This window comes from Nicotiana tabacum, chromosome 19 (assembly GCF_000715075.1).
Source record: "Nicotiana tabacum cultivar K326 chromosome 19, ASM71507v2, whole genome shotgun sequence".
NCBI classification, from domain to species: Eukaryota; Viridiplantae; Streptophyta; class Magnoliopsida; order Solanales; family Solanaceae; genus Nicotiana; species Nicotiana tabacum.
Window position 1 is genome coordinate 71,207,459 of NC_134098.1, and position 16,449 is coordinate 71,223,907.

Here is a 16,449-nt window from a genome sequence, read left to right on the forward strand (position 1 = left end):
TATTTGTTATAGTCCTAAAAAGGATTTACTTTTTTGATAAATGTTGTGGTAAGTAGGATGTCATGTGAAGACGCCAAACTTGGAACATTTTGTACATATGGACAAGTTTACATCTTATTGTGTTTTCTTAATAAGAAAACAAAAGTAATTGGAGTAATTGTAAAGATAACAAATAAGAGGGTTCAAAGCGCAAAATAAAAAGAACTTAAAAGACTACGAAAGTTGTTTAAGATTTCCAAAATTTTCACTCCACCCCTCAACTCCTCTCCAATGGCGGGTCTGTACACCTCCCTCAGACCCCAACCACCTTCTTCTTCTTCATCTTCCCAACAATCATTCTTCTCGAAGGTTCTTCTCCTCCTAACAATCCTTCCTCTATCCTTAGCTGTCTTTGCCTTTGTTCTTCAATGGCGTGGTGGCGGAGTTGACGATCCAATCTCCCGATGGTCACCTGAAGAGTCTCACAAATTTCCCGGCATGGACAGCTCTCCTCTGTCCACTGTCGCTCACTCTTCTTCTCACTCATCAGATTGCTCTCTCCTCGCTCATAGTAACACGCCGTCGTTTCCTTACTACAAAGACTGGAAATTCAAACTTCATTCAGATCTCAAACCCAAGGTTTCATTTTTTTAAATTTGCTTGTGAGGGTTTTGGCTTTTGATCGATCTCAAATGGGTTCTGGTCGTTTTTTTAAGTGATTTACATTGTTGGTATCTAAAGTTCATGCCATTTGTAAGCTAGGATTTAAGTTATATAGACGGACTATGTAAAGATTTACACTATAAGTGAATTTTAACCTGTGACAATAGGTTACCATTTTTACTAAATTACCACTTAATGCATATCAAGAGATTTACCTGTAATTAACTACCTGACAATGTCAATAATTCTTACATCGTCAATGCATACAACTTAAACTCATTTAGCTAAATGAGAAATTCTCACTTTTTTTTTTGCATTTTGTAGCACCTTCCGGCAAATGAGTGAGTAGTTCTTAGTTAAGTTTCTTCTACTGCATAACTGAGATTAAAAATTAGCTATTTTACTAAGTAAATAGAACTTTATTCAGCTAAAGTTTTTAATGCCATAGAGTGCATAATTTGTATAAGGAAGAAGCATTAGGAGGACCTTTAGGATATATATTATTCATCCAAATTTCACAGAAAGGATCAGTTGCAGGTTGATCATCCTTTGCTTCTTTCCCCCACCCCCCTAAAAAAGAAGTTATGTAGGAAAAGTATCTTGAATAATGACATATTGCATACTTCAGAGTTTCTTTTTCTGGCCAAAACACAACAAAGTAAGTCCAGTATCGGGATGCTTGGTCATGATGGTGTGCTTTCGTTCAGTCGAGGGTTGCATTATATGTCAAAGAAACTTTACAGAACTTCTAGTATTGGAAATCTCCAACTTATTCATTCGGAGCGAAATAGAGCTAAATGGATAGTGGTGATTCATATGCCGACCCCACCTAGCCTGGGATTGAGGCATAGTAGTTGTTAGCACAACAAAAAAATTATCAGGAAAAAGGTTTCTACAGCCTTTTCCTTTTTGAAATTCCAGGACCTTGAACCAAACGATATCTCCTTAACAGATTTCTAAGTGCATTTGTCCCTAGTTAAGAGTTGGTAACATGTTTTCTCTATACTCATTGTTGCCCTATAACAGAACACTAATGTTTCTCTATATGCAGATATGTATTACAACCAGTACATCTGCTGGCCTAGAGCAGATCTTACCATGGATGTTCTATCATAAAGTAATTGGGGTAACATCATTTTTGCTTTTCGTGGAAGGAAAGGCCGCATCTCCTGATGTTTCTAAAGTCCTTGAATCCATTCCCGTAAGTTCCCCAGCCTGTATTTTCCTTTTCAATGAATTTAAAGATTCATCAATACGATATTTAAATGGTATTGGGCACGATTTTATTGAGCAGCTGCATCTCCTTGCCTTGCCCTCAATTAGCTCTATCTAGATGTTTTCAAGAATAGCGATCCCGTGGCTGCTCTTATGAAATGATTACTTCTAATGCATTTTCACGTATTTCTTTCTTTTCTTAGATAAAGCTGAACTATACTGGGCCAAATCCAGCTTACCCATTTATTTTAAGACTCAAGTGGCATATTTCAATTTCCTAAACTTGGGTTTTGTTTGATCTGCAGGGAGTAAAAGTAATATACAGAACTAGAGAGCTAGAGGAGCAACAAGCCAAAAGGTCTGTCAATTCACATTTTCTGATTGTTTCAAGGACTGGCCATTATTTCTTGTATTCTGTTTGGTTGGATTCATGCCGAATTTGCGCGACAGAAGTTAATGCTGCAATTAATTTCTTGCCTGTTGGCTCCAATTGTGTGAGAAACAGTTAGATTACATAGACTTGCAATTTATTTTGACCATGGAATATTTCTAAAAATATAAGAATTTGTTGATTGGTTTTGGTGAGGCTGAAATGTAAGAAATTAATAGAAAAGGGCTATGAAATATCAAATGATACTTATGGTGCTTAACTTTGTTTCTTCTTATGTTCATATTTTCATTATTTCTGTAACTGTAATAATTGCTTTACGTTGAGTTGTTGAAAATTGGCTAAATGTCTCATCTTTTAGCATTAGCATGTCATTTTCTCTGCATACATTTCGTTGAGCCGTTGACATACATTTTCTAATTTTGATCTGCTTTGATGGGAAGGAAATGTGGCCTTCAAGTTTCGTTAATGGTTGTACCTTTCACATTTGCACGTCTAATGTTGTCCACCTATGTTTCACTGATGTCCTTTTTTTCATTTTGTCCTAGCCGGATTTGGAATGAAACGTGGCTGTCGAGTTTCTTCTATAAACCTTGCAATTATGAGCTCTTTGTGAAGCAATCTCTTAATATGGAGATGGCCATAGTGATGGCAAGGGTATGAATTCTTCTACTTTTGCATTGTCTATCATTCTAGTCATAGCTGATGATCCACATACATGCTGAAATGTCAGGATGGGGGTATGGATTGGATAATTCATCTAGACACAGATGAGTTATTACACCCAGCAGGTGCTCGAGAGTATTCTTTGAGGCAGTTGCTGCTTGATGTGCCTTCAAATGTTGACATGGTTATCTTTCCTAACTATGTAAGTTAGTTGGAAAAAGTGTTCCAGGAAATAGATATTTATAGACAGTCTGATTAGTTCTCAGAACATGTTGTTTACAATGTAATGTCATAAAGTGTTTTAATGCATTTTTTTTTAATTCAGGAGAGCAGTGTTGAACGAGATGACATCAAGGATCCTTTTACGGAGGTAAGCTGGAACTTGCAATTCATTATTTTGTTACTGAACTACTGCTCATTGTCGTTTATGGGCAAAACTACTTCGATCACAGTGATATGATATGATACAGGAATATGTTTCCGTTGATTCAGCTATTTAAGTGCAGTGAGCAATTGAGAGATAATTTGTCTAAATCAGCAATGTTGCATCTTCCTATATTTAATTTTCTTTATATGTTTGACCATGACAGGGATCTTTGAGGTAAATAATGGAACTCTTATTTTGTTCTGTTATTGGCCTCATGATCAGAATTTTTTCAAGCGTTTTTTTTTGTCATATCTTTTGTTTTTCAAAGCTATGTGAACTTAGCTTCGCCTATGACACCTAAGACTGTTTTTTCTTTTGTTTTCTTTTCCAATGTACCCATCACAATAGGTGTCAATGTTCAAGAAGAATTATGACCATCTAACGAAGGATACATATTTTGGCATGTATAAAGAAGCAACCCGTGGCAATCCAAATTACTTCTTGACGTATGGCAATGGTAAAGCAGCTGCTCGAATTCAGGACCATCTTCGTCCCAATGGGGCTCATAGATGGCATAATTACATGAAAACTCCGAAGTATGTTTGGCCTCTATAATCTCTCACATTATAACCTGTCAATTATGCTTTTGGCCCTAAGGTCATGCAATCTTAAAGGGATTTTCAATTGTTTCCTGATGCTATGAATATTCCAATGCTTTTCCTTGTAATGCTGATATTCTAGAAGAATTCTGTCATATATTTTTTTTTTTCATATGGCAGGGAGATCAAATTGGAGGAGGCTGCTGTTCTGCATTACACATATTCCAAGTTTTCTGACTTGACTTCAAGACGAGATAGATGTGGTTGTAAGCCCACAAAGGATGACGTTAAGAGATGCTTCATGTTGGAATTCGATAGATCTGTGAGTTTTTGCTCTTTTTCTATTTTTTATGTATATGTATAAGTAAGAGAATATTTTTTCTTATTGTTGTGTTTAGTACTGTTTACACGTTACTGCTGGATAGTGTAGCTCCATAATTTTTACAGCTTCATGGTTGTTGCTGGAGAGGAGTTGTTTTGTATCTAATCCATTATTTTATGATAGCTGCTAAATTTGCTACTGGGTTTCAGGAAAGATGCGTGGGTGGTGGAAAGGGAAAGGGGTGCGGGGTGGGGAAGCTGCCAACTTGAATTCTTTAGAGCAATGCTAAATGTCTTCAGCCTTTGGAAGCCTACTTTAAGGTCTGATAGAATCTGTTTCAAATAGATTAGGCTACTGGTATTTACCCTATTTTGGTTCCTTAAGAGTAAGGTAAGGTAAGGGGAGAGGCTCATTAAATTACTTTGTTAAGTGTAGTAATTATCATAATCTTCCCTTTGTTTGGTAAAATTAACAGGTGAATAGAGAAGGGATATACTTCAACCACTCTATTTCTTTTTAAAATTTTAAAAAAGGGAGTAGGTGAACCACCAGAAAAAATGAAAATAAAATAAATAGATATAGAGAAGTATTTATGTTATGTCCACAATGTTAATTCAATATTTCTTATTCTTTTCATAGTTTTTGATGACACAATGATATTTTGATGGTAATAACTCGCTTATTGCCCTCCCAAGTTTTGTATCATAGCAGTTGACAAGTTGACAAGTTCAAACCTAAAGATAATCAAGATATAGAATAAAACGACAAGTGTGTTATTAGAATATCTTTTGTTTGCCCTACGAACAAATATGGAGAGCAGTATTCACAACTTACAAGTAAGCCAAAGAATGATATGGATCATGTAACTTGTTCTATCTCTTGTCTGCAGACTAACTGATCCCTTTTTGCGCTTTAGCATATTAAGTCCATGAAACTAAAATAACTTCTATGCTCGCAAAATGAAAATATGTCTAGTACTAATTTTTTTAACCTATTCCATATGACGCAGTGTTTTGTTAATTGGAATATTGTTATAGTGTCCAACACACATCATGATAGTGTGAATGGTGAAAGGGTCAACACTATTTATCTTCAGCTTAAACCAGCTTCGTTCAGTACCAATGTCGTTTCCTTCAAACTTAGACAACTTAGTTTCCCATCAACAACTTTTTTACTAGCATATAAAGTAGGGGACTTTATGTTGGCAAAACAAGTTGAGTGTCGGAATTTGGCTGTCTAAGTTTGAAAAAAAATGACGTTGGTACTAAACCAAGTTGGTTTAAGCTGGAGATAAATGGTGCTGAATCTTTCACCATTCACAGATGTGTGTTGGACACTATAACAATATCCATTTGATAGTGAAACACTGCGTCATATGGAAGAAGTTCAAAAAAATTAGTGCTAACATATTTTTATTTTGCTTGTCATTATTTTTCCTCTGATGCGTGGAAGCCATTTCAATTTTATGGACTTAATATGCTAACGTCAAAAAAAGATTACTTAGTCTCCCGACTTGGGATAAAATACAACAAGTCTACAAGCTTTATGATCCATTCAAGTCTTTGGCTTAATGGTAGGTTGTGGATACTTCTCTGCTTATTAGTTAGTAGGGCAAATAAATGATGTTCTAATAACATAGTTGCTTTATTTCATATCTTGATTATCCTTAGGTTTGAACTTGTCAACTGTTACGAGACAAAACTTGGGAAGGCATTAAGAAGCGAGTTATTACCATCAAGAAACTATGAAAAGAAGCACTTCGCCATGAAAGATCTTGGTGTTCTTCATTTCTTTCTTAGGACTCGAAGTCAAACGTACATCAACTTCTCTCGTCTTGACTCAGACTAAATACACCTTGAAATTACTCGAACTCATTTGTATGACTCCAAGAAAAAATATTGAGGTAACATTTTGGACATAACGTAATTACTTCTTTATATCTACATGGGGATAGGACATGATCTCTTTTTTACTTCACCTTCTATTTTACTTACCAAACAAAGAAATAACACGACACTTTCTCGCCCCCACGACCTTAGACTAGTGGTAAGATCGTAGCGCTGGTTATGCACATCATGCAGTTGAACTTGTCGCAAACAAAAATATGGTATTTAAGTGGAGAAGGCTAGAGGGCAGGCATATATTGATTGCGTTTAGAACTATGCCTCACTAGTCCTCAGTGAATTCTCCGTTATAAAAGATAACCAATGACACCTCTCTCTATTTCACCTCCCATCCTCTTCTTGTTGCATCTATCATAGCATTAAATAGTTTTTGAAAAGAGTACTCTTTGTCAAAGGCAAAAAGTGTAGAGTTGTCTACCTTCACATATTATCTCATTCTCTTGTTGGACTGAATCTAGATCTTATAATCTACATTTTTGGCATCATAATTCCGTCTAATTTCTCCTTAACTTGATCCTTCTTATACTAACTAATCTTGCAATGCCAATTTTAGGCACTCCTCGTGTACGCCTTAAACAAGTTTGCGAGATAAGTTATGTGGATGCGATAATCAAGTCTTAGCGATGTTGTTGTTGTGACATTGATTGTAGTTATATATAGTTGTGGTAGCTCGTTATTAGGAATACATGTGGCATTATAGTGGTAGAATAAATGACGGAAAAACATTCCTAATGGCATGCTTTGTTTAGATTCTTTTACTCTACATGTGGTTTAAATTATTTAGGACGAGAAGTTTTTTTGCACCCAAATGTGTGGCCTAGTGGTCAATGAAGTGGGTTGAGAACCATGATATCTCAAGTCCAAATTTCTGCAGAGGCAAAAATACCAGGTGATATCTTCCCATTTGTCCAAACTTTGGTGGACAAAGTTATCCGGTACTTGTGCTAGTGGGAGGTAGCAAGTACCCCATCGAGGTGCGCAAGCTGGTCCGAACATCACGATTATTAAAAAAAAGTATTTCCTTTTTAAACTATTGGTAGTCTGGTTGTTGGAGAATCAATCTTAGACAATATCCATAGTTTGGTTTTGTGCAAATAATTTTGTTCAGCCCTCTTTTATGATTGAATTTTGAGCAAATCGTTCTAATAAAATGTAGTCTTCCTGCTCTGCTTCTATGGAAAAAATTACTATCAGTTGATGGTTTATTGATATAATGTCAACTGTTGTGTTTTATTTTCTTGACTTTGATAGCTTATAAGCTAATATGGTGTGATAATATGCTGTATCTTCTGCAGGCATTTATTATTGCTTCAACTGCCACAGAAGATGAGATGTTAAACTGGTAATCACTATTTTAAATAGCTGCTAAATCCAATTTAATCTCGGTCAGCTCTCTTTTTGTAGCACTCAGTTGGCTTTTTGGATTAGTTATGTTCTTGATTTATTCATCAACATAGATATTTTGAAATTCTGAAGCTGCTATATGTTTCCACTTTGTAAACTCTTGTTGAAGAATATATGGTTGTTAATGCTAGTAAAGATCTATTTGCCTTTATCTTGGTCAGGTATCGTGAACATGTGGTATGGACTGACAAAGCGGTGAACCTGAAACTATTGAGGAAAGGCATTTTAACTCGTATTTATGCTCCCATGGTAAGCCTGGACAACCTGACTTTGGAATTCTTTTTCTTTGGGTCCAAAAGTGCAATTTTCTGAATAGGAAAAAAGAGAGGAGGTTACTCTGGCGAAAGAGTCTGAACAAGAACGATTTTAATAGGTCCTCTTAAAAGAATATCTTCCTATCACATTGTAAGTCCTAGAACACAAGAATAGTGTAGCCTTTGAAATGAGTACATATCTCTAGCATCAATTTTGATAAGAACCATGTGAAGCTGATGGAAATATGTTCTATATATCGTTTATTGTGTTGGAAATGGAAATAGGGTATTGCTCGGGAAGAATTTTGGCTGTGGGAGGACATCCTTGGAGAACTAATTCTCGTAGGATGGACTAGTGGTCAATGAAGTGGGTTGAGATTCACGAGGTGTCGGGTTCAAATCCCAGTGGAGGCAAAAACACTAAGTGATTTCTTCTCATTGTCCAAGCCTTGGTGGACAGAGTTATCCTGTACTTGTGCTAGTGGGAGGTAGCGTATACCCGTAGAATATCACCAACTTAAGATGATGAAGATATCAGCAACACGATGCAAAATTAAGAGTGCAATGGTATGATAAATGAAACTTGTTTACTGATACCAAAATTCATGTGGTACCTGAAGGGAGGAGGGAAAACGAGGAGAAGAATAAAGCGAAATAGGAGAAATGAGAGAGAAGAATAAGAGAGAATCTATTTATAAACTGTTATTCGTCAACTGAAGTGTGTCTAATCAGGTTTCACAAAAGAAGTCCTAATTGGTAGGTAACCTTTGCATATGCTAGACTCATAAAACAAAGAACTTTTATAAAAATAAAATTAATGATAAAGATAAATTCAAACTAAAGGATAATCTTTTAAGATAAACTCTAAGAAAATTACTAATAAAGATAAAGTTTAATCTAAATAGATTAAAAATAAATGAAAAAATGTGGAAGAAATTTCTACCGCAGCCCATCTTCTTCTACCATAAAAAGTTGGGAGAGGATGAGGATGAGGATCACATAGTCTCTGTCAGCGTGGACACTTGTGTTTTCTTCGTTTGATATTTCATGCATATTGTCAGGACAATGGAAGAAGTAACAACAAAATGGAAAATACAGAAGAGCATCATGAAAACATCGTGGTTGTGTCATTTTTGGATTATATGCAAGAAATAGGAGAATGTGTTTAGAAACGGTGTAAAATGATGTCGGAAGTATTAAAATATTTTCTCTATTCCATTATATGTCTAGAGAGAGAGACTGCCGCGCAGAAAGATTAGGGATTATATTTCATGCATATTGTCACTGACAATGGAAGAAGCGGCTACAAATTGGATAATACAGAGACCAACATGAAAGCATCATGTTTGTGTCTTTTTTGGATTATATGGCATGCAAGAACTGGGCGATTGTTTAGAAACAAGTGTAAAAATGAAGTAGGAAGTATTAGTATATTTTCTGTATTCCAATATATATCTAGAGAGAGAGAGACTGTCCCCCAGAAAGATTAGGGATGAAGTGCTCCCAAGGCTTTGATTTAGGGGTAAAGACGCAACACGGGATGTGTGAATTGGGCATAGTTTGAACCTTGTCATTTTTTTTTGATGAAGTAAGTTGTATATTAATTAAAAGGCATCCAGAAGATGCAATGATTACAAAAGAAAAGGAGATATCAGCTCCTAGGAAGGACAAAAACCTATTACAATACTGTGGTTCACCCAGCAAAAAAGTAAAACTAAACATCCAGCCTTAAGTTTGTGTCTGGCAGTTGAAATGCCATCAAAGCATCTTTGATCCCTCTCTGTCCATATGCACCACAAAATAACAGCAGGAACCATAGACCAGATTCTCTTGATGGACTTCTCAACTTTCCAGGAGCTCCAGCTCACAAAGGCATCCCTGACATTCCGAGGCATAGTCCAATGTAGACCAAAAAGTGAAATAAACATCGACCAAATGTTTGCTGCAACTGTACAGTAGAGGAACAGGTGATTGATTGTTTCATGATTGCTAAGGCACATATGGCATCTGTTGGCAAGTTGGAAACCCCTTCTGAGAAGGTTATCCTGAGTTAGGCAAGCACCCTGTAGTGTTATCCAACAGAAACCACTAACCTTAGGGGGTAGGGTTTGAACCTTGTCATTGACACTAAACATGGTATTTAAGTGGGACTTTGGGAGTAGGGTGCAGAGGCGTGCCCATGCTCCCTCGAGTTTTTAACCTATGAGGAAAATTAGGATTGGACCAACTATATCTTCTTCTTTTTTTCGAACCAACTAACTCAGATGGGTTTTTTCTGGCTATAAAAAGAATTAGGAATGAAGTAGAAAATCAGTGTGCGATATCTGGAAAATGAAGAGGTTTATGGCAATGGCAAGTCAAATGCAGCCATGAAATGACAACTTTTGAAGTCCCTGAATGTAGAGTAAGAGTTAGTGTTGGGGAAATTTAGATCCTTCCATCATCTGCTCAAACATTCTGTTCGTCTTTATTCCAGCAAGACAATGCCTGCATTTTGTTCTCCTGAGATGGTCGAGATCTCTTGTGCAGTTTCCCTAGAATGTCAGAAACATTGTTATAACTCATTCCAACTGTAGCTTTCTTTGTTCATTCTTTTCTGTTTTACATGTGCAGGTTATTGTCCAAGGTTTGAGGGAGAGTGGTGTTTTCAGTTCTATAGTTTCATCTGCTCAGAAATCTCTATCAAAGGACAAATTTTTAGCATCCATTGAAAGTAGCAATTCATCAAAGGCTGCTGCCTCTGAGACACTTCCTTCGAGAAAGATTGGTAGAAATCAACATTCTCAAGCTACCAGAAGGATTTTAGAGGAAAGTGCTTCCCACTTTGAATTTCATGAAGAAGCCGTTCCACCACGGCCACCCCCAGGCATAGATGAAGATGTCATAACCGAAGCGTAATTGTTCTCCTTTCATGGCTTCTGCTGCTTTCTTTTGTCAACTTGACGGAGTGGATGACGAACATGCTATGTTTTCATTTGTATCAGAGTGTAGTATAGCTAAAGATGTAAGCTAGCAGATTCATGGGTGGGAGTTCGTTCTTGCTTCGGTTTTTATGGCTATTCCCGATCATTACCCAAGCGGAGGTGTAAATTTATGTTGTAATACAGAGAAGCATACAGATGTTGGAGTTGGGCGGGGGAGGGTGGAATTAGAAGGATTTTAGTTTCAGAGGTCCAACTTTATGGTATGGAGATGAGGGGTTATTCTTAATGTATAGTAACTCGACCTCTAACGAGTTGATTATTTTTGAGGCTCTTGTTTTCTGAAGCACATGCTTTGATTGGCTGTTTACTAAAATCATTTCTTATCTTGAATCCGGGGTTCGGGTCATGATAAAGCCTTGACAAAAGAAGATAAGAGAAATGAGAAAATTACTAAGCACTGATTTCTAAAGAGTGAAGTTACTATGAAGGGATGGAGTTATCTAAAGGCCGTTTGGTTGGCAGAATTCGTAAATGATCTCAGCATAAACTAATATTATGTTTTGTTAGAGGGATTAATAAAAATTACTTTTGATATAGCTTATGCTGTATTTGGTTGATGGTATAAAATAATATGCGCATTAAGTTATGTGGGTATCTAATAGATTGTGAAATGGAAATAAAACTTTTAAGACAAAAGTCCTTAGAATATGTAACCAGACAAAAGTCCTTCTTTATCGTCCTTGTATAATAATTCATACATTATTAATCACCACATAACAATTCAATTATCACCATTTAAACTTCCTTACCATTATAATCCTTGCATAACTAACATGTAACCATCAACGATCCTAAGTACATGTTTGGCATGTGGTAAGATGGCTAGTTCCTAAATGAGTATGGTAGATGTGGCAACATCAACACATTTTTGTAGTAACTTGTCAAGTCTAAATGGATTGGATTTTACTTGTTTGTATATTTGACCAACAGAGTGAATTTAAAATGATCTATTATGTCAAAATATTGAAATATCCGAGCCAAGATGTAATCCAATCTAAATATAAAATTTAAAGATTCAAAATTATGTAAATTTAAAAGTATTTAAGTTTAATAATTTAAAAATATACACCTTTCACATTTTTTCCAAAAGAAATAGAATAGAAAAGTAGATTTATGTTGGATGGGTTGGATTTTAATTTGTTATTTGACCCATCTTTATTCATCTTTTTGCCCAAGTAGAGGGGCAAAAGAAAAAAGTGAAGTAATTCTTCAAAATAAACGATAACGAACTGAAAACCAACCAGTCTTTGATGGCGAGTATGATACTCTCCAACTCGCTCTCTTCTTCTACTTTCCTCCGATTCAATGAGCCCCAACATCAGCAGCTCTTTTTGGGTTCTTCTTCCCGAAATACGCCGCCGTTTCTTCAATTGCATAGCCGGAAATTGAAGAAGAGTAGCAGAGGCTTATCAGTGGTGAGGCGTGCAGGAGGAGGAATAAGTAGCAGCAGCTATATATTTGCTTTGATATTCCCACTTTCTCTCCTTGCTATCACCATCTTCACTTCTGCCCGTATTGCTGATAATCTCGACAAGAAATTCCTCGAAGAGGTAATACTTCCATATACTTTTTTTTTCTCCCTCCGTCCCTTAATTTTTGTCCCTACTCTGTTTTGAGACTCAATTCGACCAATTTTAACTTAATTCAGACATTATTCAGTTCACTTTTTATATAGATAAATTTAGATGTTTATAAGCGTATTAAAAGGTTATTGATTTCCTTATATTAAAATGTGTTTGTCTATCTCAATATAGGTTCATGGTCCATTTTTTTAGGTTACTTAAAATTCTTTGGAAGTGACGTAAAGGAAAATTAGCAAGAGTAATTGTATCGGCATCCAGTTATATTTACACTTCTTATGTTATCTAATTAATTGTTTTAGTGTTCTGATTTTGTTACTCACATCAGCATTTATTGGTCTTGGATTATTTCTTGAGTGGAGGGAGGGGCTTGATGAAATTTGAAGTCTACCTGAAATTCTCTTTTTCTTTTTTTACTGATATGTTTTGTCAGATTTTGCATTACTTGCCATATTTAAGACATCTATATTAACATTAGACAATAACTATTGTACTATAATGTGTTGGAGGAAATCTATACTTCTTTATTTTCTTTTGCTGGTGAGACATGTAAGGTCTGTGGTGTGTGTGTGTGTGTGTGTGTTGTTGGGGGGGGGGGGGTGGTGTTGGAGGGGTTCCAGTAAAACCTATGTTGCTCAGACCCTTCAGAAGATGCTGCTATGCCCGTGTCAGATCCTTGAAATTTAGATTTTGGAGGATCTGACGCGGGTGTGGCAACCTTTTTGGAGGATCTGACAATATCGAGTAGAAGTGAGGGCTCAGACGAGGGAGCTTATTAGATAAGGTTATGAATGTATAGCCAGGGAAGATGCTAATGCTCGAGCCAATGCCAACTTCCTTAAAGCTTGGGGGGGGGGGTTTTTTGCATGACTCGACAGACTTAGGTGGGTTTTGTTTCAGAGTTGCAAAAAACTGAGTTTGCAGACTTAGTTTTTGCAAATTTTAAAAAATTGCCATCTAAGACTTGAATCAGCAATTCTTGGTTTACGTGTGCTGATATACGCTATCTTCTGTGTCTGTAGTCTTTTCATTGTCAAACTTTTTCAGTTCTAGTGTGGATATGCTACTTGATTGGAATGGGAATGACGTATAGTATTTCCCCCCTCAATTGGACATGGTGCTACAAAAGAGTGCAAACCTGTTAGCATAATTCTGTGAAGTACCAAGGCATCAGTCATTCCCTTGACAAGGAAAGCAGACAGGTCTATTTGGCTCCTGGATGATTAGCAGTGTAACTGTAAATGCCACTGAATTGAGAGATGATGCTATGAAAATGTTTATAGAGCGAAGTGAGCATTACTTGATGCATGTCTTTAAATTTTTGGACAGTCTTTGCTAGGAGGAAACCAAGAACAATTGGACATATATTCGCTGCAATATGAGAAGACTAGATTTATAGATGGCAAAGCTTCACACAATTTGCACCTATTTTGCAATTTGATTTATTGAGCCCTTTATGGAGTAGTCAGTATGTGCAAAACTAGATGAAGAATGTTCATGAGTGTACTATCTTATTTCGCGTTGGAAGAATAATGTATTTATGCTTGTACTCTCCCTAGACAATACATCAGCCAATGCATTGAAGGTCCCAGTGCATACCCTGATTTTCTGGTTGATAAGAGTTCACATATACAATGTTTAGACCTATCATACACTTAATGTCTTTATAAAGTACAAACTCTGCCAAAGATCTATGTTTTCCAATGATACATGTTGGACACTTAGAAATTGGTGGTTTCTCATAATTACAAGATGCATGTCTTTGGCATATGTATAGGATGTGATTTAAATGGGGCATCAGATTTTAATGACTTTACAGATCCGATTGAGTATTATTAGATAGTTATGTGTAAATAATCCTAGTCCCATATGTAGTAGGAGTAGAATATGTCCTAGTCCCCTATGTAGTAGGAGTAGAATATGTATTATATATATGACTCATTGTATCATTGTTAATAAATAAATTTTTCTCCCGTGCATTCTCACATGGTATCAGAGCTTCAGTGAGAAAATTATCATTGTGCGTCATTCCAACGACATCCGGGAAGAAATATCTCATCGTCGTGCAATTTTCCGGCAACTTCGTCTTGTTCCCAGGGTTCATCACTGCTACAGTGGTACTGTGCATATACCAGTACCACCATCAGATTTGAAACTCTTGTGCGACCAAACCCCAGAAATTCCAATCCCATCTGAACAGAAAAGTCAGTCACCGTGTGTCTTTCCGGTTGACCACTTAAGATTGATTTGTGTTATCTCCTCATCGGTAAGTATTGTGCGAAAAACTAACATTACCATCTTGTTCGGAAAAGTCAGGCGACAAAATCCCGGTCAATCGCTCCGGCAGAAGTCACGCGCCTCCACGCGCTGCCAAAACTAGGGTTCCGACGAGCTACAATAACTTTTCCGGCGCGTGTGAGCCATTCCGGTCACTTTTTGACAAAACTTCTTCAGGACAACTTACTCGTCCAGTGATTCCGAGCCTACCCATACAAATTATATCAAATTCTGACAACTTTATTTTTCCGGCGTGAACAGTGCACTTTTTTCTGGCGTGGACAATGATTTTCCAGGAAAGTTTCTGTTTTCTGATTGTGTTTTAGAACCAATTTTGTAGTGTGGAATTCGGCTTAGTCTCACTATTTTCAAATTTTTCCGGCGACTTTTCGGCCAACTCCTGGTTTTGTTGCTCAGGAGGAGTCTAGTGGCCTTGTATGTCGAATGATCAGCTTGCAGATATTTTCACCAAGTCTCTGACTAGTCTTTCATTAGTTACATATGTAACAAGCTCGGTACATATGATTTGTATGCACCGGCTTGAGGGGGAGTGTTAGATAGTTATGTGTAAATAGTCCTAGTCCCATATGTAGTAGGAGTAGAATATGTCCTAGTCCCATATGTAGTAGGAGTAGAATATGTATTATATATAGGGCTCATTGTATCATTGTTAATAAAAAAAGATAGATTTTTCTCCCGTAGATTTTTCTCCCGTGCATTCTCACAAGTATTAGTTGGAAGTGGAAGAAAAAGAAGAAAAAAAGAAAAGAATCTCTCAATCATTGGAAGAAACTCAAATGGTGTTCATGTCCTTTAACTGGATCAAAACCTTTAACATGTACACATACATACACACAGGCAAGCGCGCGCGCGCACACATGCATGCCCATTATAAGCTACAAGAGAAAAATATAGTAATAAAATGTTCCCTTGTGAATTGTGATCATATCGTTTGATGAGAGTTGTTTTTCAGTTATTTGTGCCCTACATTGGTCATTACTACTATGCATTTAGAGTAATTGCAGTGATCATAATGATCATAGTTGTATTTTTTCAAGCACTATATTTCAAATTGATTCCATTGCCACCCTTTTTTTTCCTGTTTTGCTGGGGTATCACACTTCTGGATTCTTTTTTTGGCCTTTTAACCTTTATTAGCTCAACAGTTAAGAGAAAGAAATGGGACTATTTTGAGGTAGTTTGTATTTTCAGATTCTTTCTCAGCAAATTGTTGTGTGCACATTATAAAATTTGCTTTTGACTGTATGAGGACTGTATTTGACTTCTCTTGTTGAATGGACAGCTTGCAGTAAATAAAGCAATAATGGAAGGCGAGGAAGATGATGGCATTGTGGTTACTCCGTTAGAGGAAAAACCTGCAACTCCTCGTACACGTAACCGACCCAAACGGGAAGTTGAACCTTCATCTAAGTAATTTGTTAAGGTGAAAAAATTATGATCTACAGAGTAGCTTCTTGGTCCAATTTAGCACTGCACCACTATATCATCATTGACTACAAAAATGTCTTTATTCAGCCGAACTCTTTGTACTAAAGCTATCTAATTCAAAATATTACAGTATATATGTTCATGAAGCGCTATGTTTCCTCCTGCTATTTCTTTACCAAATTATAAAAGAATACCTTTTGGTTACTGAAAAGCAAAAGGTGAAATGATTCATATAGCACCAACTAAAATGTAAATTTCTACTGCATCTGCTTTACCCTTGATTGCGTTTTGGCCTTTTATGGACGGCTCCTTTAGTACTGTTGCTTTACTTTGTCTTTCTTTTGATTTCCTTTTCTTGCTCATGAGCTGCTTAACTTCAATTACATATCGAAAAGGAG

At 36.5% G+C, this 16,449-nt stretch overlaps 2 protein-coding genes across 2 annotated transcripts; both read left to right on the plus strand.

The window, feature by feature from the left end:
* The first annotated feature begins 206 nt into the window (after positions 1-206).
* Positions 207-11,028, plus strand: LOC107770073 (glycosyltransferase-like KOBITO 1). The gene is made up of 11 exons (XM_016589341.2): positions 207-618; positions 1,694-1,843; positions 2,163-2,215; positions 2,794-2,902; positions 2,979-3,113; positions 3,237-3,281; positions 3,687-3,874; positions 4,058-4,199; positions 7,399-7,445; positions 7,669-7,756; positions 10,375-11,028. The coding sequence occupies exons 1-11, from the start codon at positions 271-273 to the stop codon at positions 10,657-10,659; spliced, it is 1,590 nt and encodes a 529-aa protein (XP_016444827.1). The 5' UTR covers positions 207-270; the 3' UTR covers positions 10,660-11,028.
* An 888-nt stretch (positions 11,029-11,916) lies between these two features.
* Positions 11,917-16,197, plus strand: LOC107770066 (uncharacterized). Its single transcript, XM_016589335.2, has 2 exons — positions 11,917-12,295; positions 15,906-16,197. The coding sequence occupies exons 1-2, from the start codon at positions 11,996-11,998 to the stop codon at positions 16,035-16,037; spliced, it is 432 nt and encodes a 143-aa protein (XP_016444821.1). The 5' UTR covers positions 11,917-11,995; the 3' UTR covers positions 16,038-16,197.
* Positions 16,198-16,449: the final 252 nt, after the last annotated feature.